Genomic DNA, 13,686 nt, shown 5'->3' on the forward strand with positions numbered 1-13,686 from the left:
TCCCAGACCACCCTGCCAGGGGCTGCTTCAGGCCCCAATGGTAACTGCTCACCTTGTAGCATCAGATTTCACCAAAGGCCCCAGGCCCTACTCTGGAAGAGGAGTCTGCCGTCCAACTCCGGAACCTGTGTGCAGGCGCCCCAAGGAGGCAAGTGCGGGCTCCACGTCCTACCATGGAGCCTTGTGACGAGGATGGGCTCTTAATATTTCTGTCCAAGCTGAACTGCTATTACAATTGGACTTTCTCTCCATTTCCCTGGAAGGTCTTCATTCATTTTCAGAGGAGATAAGAACCCCTGTCTGCCATTAACTTGGGTGTGCATTCTCAGTTCACAGGCTGAAGCCGGCTGACATCAAAGTAATCGGAGCCCTGGGTGACTCTCTCACGGTGAGTTACCCCCACCGTGGAAGGTGATCTTGATCCACAGGGGAACCCAGAGAGGGGAACTCTCAACCATGGCCATCTCCGGCTCCTCTCCGGCCCGCCTGCCCTGGACCAGCATTCCTTGCCCATCACATTTCCCCACGTCCATCCTAACCTCGTGTTCCTCTCCCAATGCTGGAATGAAGGAGCAAGGAGGAAGCGGGCGGGGGGGACTCAGAGGGAGCAGCGGTGACAGATCTCACAGCCTAACGGGTGGGTGGATCGGACTAAGTCTCTCTCACGGTGTGGGGCTCCTTCAAAGACCTGGCGCTTGTCATGGAGGAACTTAAAGGAGGGTGACGAGAGGATGAGCCAGGAGCGGGTGCTAATGGGGTGGGGGTGGGTTGGGTGGAGGGTTGAGTAGAAGAGAGGGAGGTACTCACAAGGATCCCAGCCCACCTCTGCAGCCACTCCATGGTGACCCCTCAGGCCTGCCAAATGGTCTCCATGAAAAACAAACTCAGGTCCTAGAGAGACCGGGTGGAGGGTCCCAGAGGCTCCCAGACACGAGCTTCTGTTCAGTAGCGGCTCATTCCAGATGTATCCAGCTGCTGTTCTCCGGGTCAGTAGAATTCAGGGCCTCCAGCAGAACCTTCCCCAAAGGCCAGCAGACACCTTTCACATTGTGGCCTCTTAGCATTTGATCTATCTCATTTGGCATCATCCATGCAATCCTATGAACTGCGACTCTCCTTAAACTTAACACAGAAAGGAGGTGAAGCCGGGCAGGTGAACTGAGTGCCCACAACCACATAGCTCACAGATGCTGGACTCGCACCAGCCTGACTCCAAGTCCAGAATCCTTTCCCTATACTGGAGCTGTGTCCCCCATGACCCCTCAGTGACTCTTCACCCCAAACACCCTACTGCTCGTAACTTTCCGGAAGGACCCAGGCAAGCTGGTCCTTAGCACTGCTTATCCCAACCACTTCCTGCTGGGTGTGGCCCAGTATTGCCTCCCCCCCAATTCCTGGTCTTCTTGAAGTGCTCTCAGGAGAAGGACTCATCGAGAATCTGCACAGCTATTCAGGACTTTGTGGGAGGCAGCATTTGGAGTGTAACATACACAGCCAATGGCAGAGGAATTGAGCACCGAGAGCAGGGGTCACCCCCATGGCGTGGGGAGGTTCTCTCATGGAGGCCAGCCGCCCCCCACCAGCTGTCTGGGAGGCCAGTCTTCGGCATGACCTTTGCAATGGCCCTGCTTAGAAATAACACGCTTTAGGCAAGGGACGTGCACCTGCAGAGTGTGTCCAGATTGCGGTTTTAAAAGACCATGCCCTCTCTTCAACTAAGGGGTAGGGACATGGCATTTTATTTTCTTACTATTTTTGAAATTGTGTATACATGAGATACATCGATATAAAAGGACTGTGATATGCTTGTGTTTCAGAACTTTTAAAAATGAGGCGAATGAGACCCAAAATGTGTCTTTTGGAAAAACGGACACGCCGTCTAATTTCTAGAGCAGTTTTGCTAGCCTGGTGTCACCTGGTCTGGGTCTGGGCAGGGTTTCTTAGGGTGAGGCCAAGCTGTGGACAACGCCAGGACTCCCAGCAGGAGCTCTCACTCCTTTCTGCCAAGGCAGGACGCACATCAAGACCGGGGGCTGTCTCGACTCTAGATTCTAGAGAGTGCCCAGGCGTTCCCAGCCAGACCCAGAACAGGGACTTTCTGGCCAGCAGGCAGGGAGACTCACCCCTCGATATTCCCTGTCAGGCAGGTAATGGGGCCGGATCCAAGCCTGGGGACATCTTGGATGTCTTGACTCAGTACCGAGGCCTGTCCTGGAGGTGAGTGAAGATGTGACAAGACCCTGAATGACCCCTTCATTGCAGGGCGGGGGAGGACCCCTGAGCATCACAGAAAACCATTCCTCTAGCAGACAGATGAGCCACCTGGTTAGTGGTTTTCAATGAGACACTTCTTGGGTGTGCATTCTTGGGTGAGGAAGGAATGCAAAGCTTCCCCAAACCACTACATTCCCCAGTTCAGGAACTGAGACCTGAGCAGGAGGAGTTTGGGGGAGAAACTACATAAATGTTTGGGTTGAAAATCTTCCCTAGCTTTCATTTCTCCCTCCGGGGCAGAAGTTCAGAAGGAGGCAGTGGCCTTTGAAGCCAGAGTTGTGCCTGAATCCTAGCTGCCCAGCTCTGTGCAACCCTGAGCAAGTTACTTAACCTCTCTGAGCGTGTCTCCTTACCTTTGATGCTGGGATACTAATATGGCCTGAGCACTGTCATGAGGATTAGAGAGAGTTTAAGCATCCAACGCAGTGCCTGACACAAAGTAGCCCGAAATGGTAGCTGGCATCCTTATTAAAGGGCGAGGCTCAGAGAGGGCAAGTAACCTGTCTGAGGTCACACAGCCAGATGGTAAAAGAGCAAAAAGTAGAGCAGATCATTCCCAACCCCTAATCTGGCACATTCCCCCATCGTGACTGCCTCATGCCGGCCTGTTCCTGCTCCGCTGTAATCAAATCCAGGCTGCCACAGGCTGCAGGGAGCTGGACTCGTGCTTTGAACACCCAGCTCCTGCCAAGCGTGAGAGGGCAGGTTTGCTGTTTCCTCAGCCCGGAATCTGGCATCTCTGGCCCCAGACTGAACCTCAGTGTTGAATCCCTGGCATCCTCCCTCGTGATGCTGCACAGAAATAAACCCCAAACATTTTGAGACCCTTTGAAATGTTCCCAGACACACTTGGCAGAGAATGAGGGGATATGGAAAAGCAGGGAATCCAATAAACTCTGGAATGTTGCATATTTTCATGCCTAGAAACCCATCCAACTCTGATTTCCTTGGAATTTTAGGAGCAGCTTGGAAGATGGGTTGCACTCTAGAAGACACCCTTTAACAGCAGGTTTTCACGAGCCAAATAGGAAGAGAGCGATGAGGGCAAAGCTCCCCACTCTTGTTTTCGATGAAAACAGCCATGCCCAGCGGCAGTGGCTAGTGGGGCACGACTGGGCTCGGCATCCAGGGAAGGGTCGCTTTCCCTTAAAAAGAGGGGCGAAGGGGCCCACTTGGCCCCCCTGCCCCAATGCCAACGCTCAAAGCTACAAATCAACAAAGTCTGCCGTGCCCTGGAAATCCGTTTCTTGGCTGGCTGTTCCGGTTGGTGGGGACAAGGAGAGGAGTTGCTGGGTTCTGGTTTGGTTTTCTACTGCAATAATAAGGACCCGGCAAGCTCCAAGGCCCCGGGGTGTCTTCCAGAAGAGGAAAGGCCTGTCTTGGTAGCGCCTGAGCTGTTCTGGCGTCGCTGGCATTCTCAACCTCCCTTTTCTTTTCTGTTCCCGCACCGCAGTGGCGGAGGCGATCACAACCTCAGCAGCGTCACCACCCTCCCAAGTGAGTACGCGCTCCCTCGGGCTCCGGGCTGGCGGGTGGGCTCGCAGCGGCTCTGCGCGGCTCTGCAGCGCCTCCTGGTGGCGGCCGCGGGCTCGGCAGGGAGCCGGGCGGCGCAACTCGGCCGCGTTCGCCAGGGGGCGCTGCGCCCCCGAGGCGCTGGCCCTGCTCTGCTTGGTGAGCGCCAGGAAAGCCTCGGAGGGATGTTTTTTAGAAATTGCCTTTGTCCAAGGAAGGCAGAGAGTCAGAGAGGAGAAGAGAGTTCAGACCAAATCTTAGTGCAAGTCAGTGTCAGGAAATGAGTCCAGAAAGAAGGAAAGGGCACCCATCTCCACTTTGCCTGTCATTCTGAGCAGAGCGCCTTTCTGGGAGGCGTTGATCTGGGTTTGGCTGCATTAAGCGCCACTGCATACAAAGACGTTGAATTCCTGTGTGTGGCTTTAGGAGATGCTGCTCTTACGGCAGTGAGAGCTGAAGTTACTTTGTGCAGGCTGTGCAAACACAGTGGGGCTTGGGGCCCGTTAAATTTTCCTGAATTTACTTCACCAGGGGCCTGCTGGGAATGATTTTTTTTTAAGCCTGAGCCCCATTCTCTGAATGGTCTTCTTACATGTCTTTTTCTTCTTCTTAGTGCATACATATCAGTGCATGTTCTTAAAGCACACATGCACGAAATGTTACCGTTAAATTATCTTCCCTTCACATCTTCTAGCTAATAATTTTGCCTAAGAACTTAATTGGTCCCATTCTCATTTACTTTTCTTGTAATGATCCCTTTGTAACATATCTTGAGAAGCTAAGAAGGTATTTGAGGTTTAAGGCTCCAAGACTTTGGTGATAGAGATGGCTTCATCTCCACGTGGGCAGGACTGATTGGGCTTCACACAGGGATATCTGTTTTGCTATTTGCAAATCCCGTTGAATGTAAGTAGGTGTACTCCTGTGGCACAAATCCTCCCTGTCTTTATTGCTAGGGGAGGTGGTTTGGGTTGCTTTTGTGAGTGTGATTGACTGGGCTGAGAGCTGGCCCAGCATCTACAACAGCTTGCGGGGCTCGCCGATTCCTGCACTGTTGTTGTGGATAAGATGGCTGGAAAAGGCTCAAGACCTTTCACTGCAGTGATTCACAAAGGACTGAGACAGTGCCACCCCCCACCCCCAGGTGGACTCCCCGGACACACTTGGCCCAGCAATGGATCATTGCCTGTTCAGACGCTTCCTTACTAGAGATGTGAAGACAGTTTGACTGTAGGGGCCGGATAATCCCCAGGGAAATAACTACATGAAAATGTGTTTAAAAACTTACGAGAAGCAGAACAGAAGCTCAGTTTGACTCCCTCTTCAATTTAACCCTGCAAAGACTCCAGTTCTGGATTCTTGGGAAATAGGAGTGTGAAGCAAGATCCCTGCCCTCAAGCCATCATCACAGTCTCTTTGGGGGATGTCGCCCTAAAGACAGATGCACGTACCAACAATTATAGCTATGAACAAAGTTTAGGGGAAAATAAATAAGAAGGTGGTTAACCCTGCCTTCTGAAAAGGGGTTTTAAGAGCTAGAATTTAACAGGTAAAGAAAGCGGATGGCACATTCCTGGCACAGATAACCACATGCGCCAGTAAGTTTTTGCTCTAAACGATGTGTAGCGCCTTACTATGACATTCCTGATACATAGCTAGCTGGTCTGTGCTGGATTCCTCCAGTAATGGGGAACCAAAGATAATCATTTCTATTTGCAGATGGCTCTAGTGATTTCACAGCTCTTCCTTCTATTGAGTAGAAATCGGAGTAATTTCTATCCATTGGGCACAGCGACCCCAAAGCCAGAAGGAAGGAGTTCAATGCATACGTGTTGTGGAGGTCCTGCTGCAGGGCTTGGTTCTAGAGAGCACTCTGCTGGATGGCCTGATGCCTGAGAGTACCGGCTGGTACCTAGCCTGTTCCTTTTCCACATCCTAGCTGATTGTGAGACAGGGGAAAGTGCCCTGTATTGGAGCTGAGAGAGTAGAGTTCTGGCCTAGAATTCATTCTCAGTAACCCCATGACTTGTAGCAAATCTCCCAGCCTTCCTCAACCTTGAGTCACCCTTCATTCAGTCCATAAGCATTTGTTGAGCATATGTGAGAGTCTGGGGTGTATACGGACCCTGCTTTCAGGAGTTCTCAGCCAAGCTTCGGAGATGGAAAAGTGAAAAGTCAAGTGTAGATCCAATGTGGTAAAGGCATTAGAGTGCATGAGATTGAAAAGATCAACCAAATGGCAAGCCTTTAGCCAGACTGATCAAAGGGGGATGAGAGGAAGAGAGCCTCAAAATCAGGAACAAAAGAGGAGACATTGCTACAGAAATAAAAAGGATTATGAGGGTATTTTGAACAATTGTATGCCAATAAATGAGATAACTTAGAGAAAATGGTAAAATTCCTAGGAAGACACAAATTACTGAAACTGATTCAAGACAAAATAGAAAATCTGAATAGATTTGTAACAAAGTGATTGAACTTTAAAACTTACCACCAAAGAAAGCCCAGGCTTTTCTGGTTTCACTAGTGAGTTCTATCAAACACGAAAGAAGAATTTACAGCAATTCTTCACAAACTCCTCCCAAAAATGGAAGGGGAGGGACTACTACCCAATTCATTCGATGAGACTGGTATTATCTTAATAACAAAAATAAGACAAAGATATCACAAGGAAGGAAAACCGCAGACCAGTATCTCTTTTGAATATAAATGCAGAAATCCTCAACAAAATACTACCATGCAAAGTACAGCAACATATAAAAAGGATTATACCCCATGACCTAATGGGATTTATCCTCGGAATGTAAGGTTAGTTTCAAATAAAAAAATCAATATAATAGACTATATCAAAAGCATAAAGGACAAAAACTACATGATCATCTCAATAGATGAGAAAAAGTATTTTATAAAAACTAACACCCTCTCATGATAAAAATATTCTACACACTAAGAATAGAAGGAAATTTCCTCAGTCTGATAAAGGGCATCTGCAAAAGCCCACAGTTAACATCATACTTAATGAGGAAAGGCAAGATGTTTTCCTTCTGAGATCAAGTGGTATATTCTTGCCAATTTTATTCAACATTATGCTGGAGGTTCTAGTCAGAACAGTTAAGCAAAAAAATGAAAGAAAAGACAATCAAGATTAGAAATGGAGTAAAGCTATCTGTATTTGTAGCTGTTATAAATAAGACCCGAAGGAATCCACTACAAATTATTAGAACTAATAAATGAGTTCAGCAAGATTGCAGGGTACAACATCAATATGCAAAAATTAATTGTATTTCCATACCCTAGCAATTAACAGCCTAAAAATGAAATTAAAAGAAAACATTCCATTTACAATAACATCAAAAAATACTTAGGAATAAATTTAACAAATAAAGTGCATCTTTTATGCTTTTAAGATTATAAAACATTGATGGAAGAAGTTTAATCAGACCTAAATAAATGGAAAGCCATCCCATGTTCATGAATAAGACTTAATATTGATATGATGGCAACATCCCCCAAATTAATCTACAGATTCAATATAATCTCTATCACAATTCCAGCTGGCTTCTTTGCAGAAATTGACAAGCTGACTGTAAAATTCATATGGAAATTCGAGAGGCCCAGAATAGGCAAGATAATCTTGAAAAACAATAAATTCAGTGGATTCACAATCCCCAATTTCAAAACTTACAAAGCTCCAATACAAGACAATGTGGTACTGTCATAAGGATAGCCATATAGGTCAATGGGATAGAATTTGTAAGTCCATAAATAAACCCTCATACTTATGGTGAACTCATTTTCAACATGAGTGCCAAGACTAATGGGGAAACAATAGTCTTTTCAATAAATGATGCTGGGATAATTATATAGCCATATACAAAAGGATGAAGTTGGAATCCTACTCATACCATATACAAAATTAACTCAAAATGGATCATAAGCTTAAATGTAAGAGCTAAAATTCACCCTTAGAAGAAATTATAGGAGCAAATCTTCATGACCTTGGGCTAAACAAAGCCTTCTTAGATCTAATGCCAAAAGCACAAGTGACAAAAGAAAAAAATAGACTGGACAAAATTAAACACTTTTGAGCTTCAAAGGATACCATCAAGAAAATAAAAAGAAAACCCAAAGAGTGAAAGAAAATGTTTGAAAATCATATCCGGTAAGAAACTTGTATCTAGAGAATACAAAGAACTCTTATAACTCAATAATAAGAGAATTCAAATTTGGGCCAATTAAAAATGGGCAAAGAATCTGAATAGACATTTCTCCAAAGAAGGTATGCAAGTGACCAACAAGCACATGAAAAGATGCTCGACATTAGTAACCATCAGTGCAAACCAAACCATAATGAGATACCATCTCACATCCACTAGAATGGTTATTTTAAAAAAGATAAAAGTTGGTGAGGATGTGCAGACATTAAAACCCTCATAATGCTCCTATGGGAAGGTAAATTGGCACAACTCGTTTGGAAAAAGGTTTGTAAGTTTTTCAAAAGGTTAAACAGAGTTACCATATGATCTAACATTTCCACTCCTAGATACATATCCAAGAGAAATTCACGCAGAAGCTAGTACAAAAGCGTTCACAGCAGCACTATTCATAATAGCCAAAAAAAGTGGGAACAATTCAAATCCTTCAACTGATGAATGGGTAAATGTGGTATATCCACACAATGGGATATTATTTGCCAGTGAAAGGTATGAAGTGCAGATCTATGTTATAACATGGATGAACACTGAAAACATTATTTTAAGTGAAAGAACCAGCCACAGAAGACACGTATGATTCCATTTATAGGAAATGTCTAGAACAAGCAAGCCTATATAGAGAGAAGGTAGATTAGCGGTCACCACAGGGTTAGAGGGGAGGGGGAGGGACTGCTCCTGGGCACAGGGTTTCTTTTTGGGGTAATGAAAATGTTCTAAATTTGATTATGGTGATGGTTGCACAATTCTGTGAACATACTAAGAGCTATTGAACTGCACTTTAAATTGTGAATTTTATGGTACGTGAATTATATTTCAAAAAACTATTATGTACTTAGAAAACAAAAAGAGGGGCGCCTGAGTGGTTCAGTCCACCAGTTCAGGTCCTGGAATCAAGCCCCAAGTCAGGCTCCGTGTTCAGCGGGGAGCCTACTTCTCCCTCTCTCTCTGCCACTCCCCCTGCTTGTGCTCTCGCGCGCTTGCTCTCTCTCTCTCTCTCAAATAAATAAATAAAATCTTAGGAAAAAGAAAAGAAAAAAAGAAAAGAAAAATGCGTGAGAGAAGCACCAAACCCAGACTCACGTTTATTCAGCAATAATTTGTTAAGCACCTTTGTGTGTCGCCCATGTGGTTAAGCATCAGCCTGCTAGACGCTTTCTTTCCACACTGAGAGAACAGTAAGGTTAAGAGCTTTAAGGGTGAGGGTTTCTTGTCTCTGACAAGCACTGGAACTTATCAAAGGAATTTGAAGCTTGTTTTGGGATAGTTACTAAGCGTGTCTCTTCTTTGTATTTCCAGATATCCTCCGGGAATTCAACCCTTCCCTGAGGGGCTTCTCTGTTGGCACCGGGAAAGAAAACAGTCCTGGAGCTTTCCTAAATCAGGCTGTAGCAGGAGACCGAGCCGAGTGAGCAGGGGAGCCTTGAGGGTGACCACACAGATCCTCTGGGGACCCAGTCAGGGGCTTGGCCTGGACTGGGGTGTATGGCTGATGGCTGGGGGCTTGGTTCGAGATAGAGGCCTGGGGGTCAAAGACTGGACTGGGTGAGCTCTCCTGGGGTGTCCCTCACTGTGGGACACAGAAACCTACTAGCCCATCCCCAACCCCACCCCAGGAACTAGTCACAGTTTACTCTGACGCCAAGTATATGCTTACTCTCATTTATTCAGGACAGGAATCATCCAAATCAGATTTTGTAAAACCTAATCCATTTTATAATAAATTCTGTGGCTACGTTTTCCTTTTGGTGGGAGAAGGGTGAAAGGCTACCAGTTGACTGCCTAAAAATTTTGGCATTAATATTACCATAATTTTGTTTTTTTCCAAGCATATGTCAGCTGGTGGTATGCAGAGAGGTATTTGTAAGCATGATTAGATCAGGGAGACATCCAAGAAGGAAACCTTGGTGAAGAACATAAAGTTCATGATTCATATGACCCTGGATTTCTCCCCTGCTTTCCTCAAGGCCGTGGGGCCCTTTTGTGCAAGTAATCCTTCTGTCTGAGCACATCCTGAGTCATAGGGAAGAGTTAGTGATTACTACTCCCATATTATAGATGAAGAAACTGTAGCACAAAGAGGCAAAGTGGCCTGAACAAATGTGTCACCTCGACCACGTGGCCTGTTGTCCTTGTGCCCAGCAGGCCCTTGCCCAGGTCCGGTAATAACCCATCATAACAGCAGTGACCAACATAGCAGGTACCTTCACATTTACTAGCCCCGTGTTCTGTGCAGCCCCTGTTAGCAGGTCAGACATCCAGGTTTTCTTAACAGTGATATTGAGGCGCAGAGAGGTCAAGTGATCATCAAACTCTGGTCCTCAGAGCTGGTGCCCAATGGCTTCTACTGATGAGGAAACCAAGATGCAAGTTGGTTATATGGCTTACCCCAAGTCCCCGCCCAGGATATCTGATACCTACCTAGTCCCCTGTGACTAAGACCAGGCCAGCTGGGTTAATAGTTAATACATGACAACCACTGTTTCCTGCTGGGATGGTGCCAGAGACCGGGGATGGTGGTGGTGGTGTTAGGAGACGTAATTCAGTGGATCATTTCTAATATGGATGCTTACCCCGTGCTGCTCTAAGTCCTTTATTTAATCCATCCGACAACTCTGTGAAGATGGTATGCTTCCCATGCCCGTCTTACACAGGACCAAACTGAGGGTTTGCAAGGTTAAGCACTTTGTCAAGCTCTCCCAGCTGGTCAGTGGTGGGACCAGGATTCAGCCCCGTGCTGCCTGGCTCCAAGAGGGGCTCCTACTCTGTGAGGCTGCTTTGCTCATCTCATGTACTGCTCCTCAGGACCCTGAAGATACAGGGGTTTATCTCCACATTTGCAGTCTTTTGGGACGGCGAACTTAAGTTACATATCCACAGTTAGCAGGAGGCAACTAAATGTCAAACCCAGGTGTGTGACTCAACCATGTCACCTTGAGGGCGAGGGTACCGTGGAGGTGAAGTTCACGGCACCCACAGAATCAGGCTCATACCAAGCCGTGCGTGACATGGAATGTACATGCAGCCTTCTGTTTGCCCCGAATGAGCCTGGCTCAGAAGAGAAACATGCCATTAAGTCACCTGCTTATATGTGGAATGCTCTGCCCTTCCCAAAGCATGGTCACAACTCACCCCAGCCCTCCACCTCCAGAGGAGACTGAATGGGGAAGGTGCTCTGGGATGGGAGCATGGCCTTCTGTCCAACTATCCTGCTGCATGTTTGATTCCTGCTGTCTCCGCGAAGTCCCTTCCCTGCCCCAGCTTCACGGTCCCTGCTCCTCACATGACTTATGTTCGTGTGTACCCGCAGGGATTTACCTGTTCAGGCCAGGAGGCTGGTGGACCTGATGAAGAATGATACGGTAATTCTGGGGGAAGAGCCACCTGGGACACCTTGAGCTAGCATTCCCCGGAAGAGGGAGTGAGCCGGAGAAATCCGTGGAGACAGAGAGCGTCAGGGTCGGGGATCACATGGAAGTCCAGAGAATCCACCTTTAAAAACCACAAGTGATCTTGCACCTACAACTGGTGACCTATAACCTCAGGACCCCAAAAGCACAGAACAGAAAATAGTAATGTCCATTAAACCCTGCCAGTGTTCAGCACTTTTATCTTCTTCTTGACTTGACTCTGGAGCAAGGCACTTACTTGTTTCTTTCCTATTCATTTCAGAAGATAAATTTTCAGGAAGATTGGAAGATAATAACCCTGTTCATAGGAGGCAATGATCTCTGTGATTTCTGCAGTGACCCGGTGAGTCTCCAGGCCCTTAACTCAAGACTCCCGCAGAGAGGGATTTCCACACCAGGTGGCTAGAGCAAGTGAAGCAGGATTGGGACTTGGGCTTGTAGCCTGGAATTAACCCTGAGACCAAGAGTGCCTTCACCTCCAGGGAAAGATTCAGCAAAACTGGTTATGAAATTGATCTTGATTAGGTTTCATAACAAGAGAGTCTGATCATAGCATTCTAGAAACCAAGATAACATTCCAAGGAGCTAGAAAAATCAGGTGTATCTTCATATAGATCATTATAGGTCAGCTCCTTTTTCCAGCATTGAACTGCCTTACCATCTCTATTTTGAATGGGAAAGTTGATTTCCTACTGCAAGCATTTAGGCGTGGTTCAGAGCCAAGTCATTCCGATGGGGTTCTTGATGGGAACCCCAAGAGCCAGGCTGCTGCCCTGTGGGTGTGGTGCTTCTTCCTGGAACCCCAGAATCTCTGAGCTGGAAGAAACCCCACAAACCCTATTGACCACACTCCCACCTGCGGCAGGAATGCCTTCCCTAGAACCTAGCTATTGAATATTCCCAGTGATGGGCAGCTTTTTAATTTGCCCTAATTAGTATTATAAGCAAGTATCAATTTTTTGGTAGTGGTTTGTGTTAAGCCCAAATCGGTCTTCTTGTAACTTCCACCTTTTCTGCCCATGTTGGCATGCCTGCACAGCTTCTACATTCAATTCAGCTGACTTTAAAAATAATAGGCTTTTAAAATTATTTTTATTTTATAAGCAATACACACTGGAAACACATCAAAGCACAAAGAAAAAAATATTTTCTGTAATTACAACATCCAGAAGTGCCATTGCTAACATTTTGTTAAGTGTCTCTCTGGCATTTTTCTATGAAAATGGAGAAATTATTATTTGCTAAAAATAGCATCATTCTGGAAATATTGTTTGGTGATCTGTCTTTTTTTTTTTTTCAGTAGCAATCCATTGGGAAGATGATCCTATGTCAGTAGTTTTCCATAAAGTAATTCTTAATGACTGTATAACTAGCCCGTAACCTATATTGGCCACACTTTACTTAACTGTCGCCAATTATTGCATATTTAGCTTGTATTGCTTTTAATTATGCCTGTTACAAATAACACCAGAAATAAAAATAAATAAATAAATAACACCAGGAGAAACATCCATCTTTATGTGCATCCATAATTGTTTCCTGATATATATTCTAAGTAGTAAGATGTTTAGGCAAGAAGATATGTACATTTCCCCTACTGTTTTATCACAAAAATTTCCAAACATACTGAGAAATGGAAGAAAGAATTATGTAGTAAATGCCCATATACCCACCGCCTAGGTTTTATAGTTGTTAACATGTTGCTATATTAACATGTATTTATCCATCCGTCTTATTCTGGGGGGTGGGGACTCTGCACACTTTCAGTGCTTTGGATACAGATTGCCAACCTGCTTCCAGAATGTTGGTATCAGTTGTCTACCTCCTCACGCTCCATCTGTCAATGTATGTTATTTGTTTTAATAGCTGCTAATCTAATAAATGAAAAAATTTATCTTGTTTTCAAAATTTGCATTTATTTGATTAATAAGGAGGAATGAACCTTTATTTTGCTTGTTTAATCCTCATTTAAATTCCTCCTGATAAATTCTGTATGATGGCTATTGGCTCTCTTCTGTTAAGATATTTATCATTCTCTTATTGATGCCTAAAAACCCTTATATTAAGTATACTAACCCTTTATCAAATATGTTGCCTATTTATTGTTTTCCGTTTAATTTTGTTTATAGTGTTTTCCGATAAACAGAATGTGTTTAATGTCTAGTATCATTTGCTGGGCGCGTATTATACTCCAGGCACTGTACTAGGTGCTAAGCTTCACAGCTCTGTCCTCAAAGAACTCACAGTCAGGAAGGGAGGTACAGACAATTCACCATAAC

General features: G+C 45.4%; 1 protein-coding gene across 1 annotated transcript in view; it reads left to right on the plus strand.

Annotated features, from left to right (window-relative positions):
* The window catches only part of PLB1 (phospholipase B1), a 121,815-nt gene that overhangs the window by 55,193 nt on the left and 52,936 nt on the right, over window positions 1–13,686 (plus strand). Inside the window, exons 19-24 of the mRNA XM_044919004.1 lie at window positions 330–388; window positions 2,144–2,217; window positions 3,728–3,771; window positions 9,297–9,405; window positions 11,308–11,359; window positions 11,670–11,750. Coding sequence (XP_044774939.1) covers window positions 330–388; window positions 2,144–2,217; window positions 3,728–3,771; window positions 9,297–9,405; window positions 11,308–11,359; window positions 11,670–11,750 — 419 coding nt within the window. The remainder of the gene's footprint in view (window positions 1–329; window positions 389–2,143; window positions 2,218–3,727; window positions 3,772–9,296; window positions 9,406–11,307; window positions 11,360–11,669; window positions 11,751–13,686) is intronic.

Source organism: Neomonachus schauinslandi, chromosome 10, assembly GCF_002201575.2.
Source record: "Neomonachus schauinslandi chromosome 10, ASM220157v2, whole genome shotgun sequence".
In the NCBI taxonomy this organism is placed as follows: Eukaryota; Metazoa; Chordata; class Mammalia; order Carnivora; family Phocidae; genus Neomonachus; species Neomonachus schauinslandi.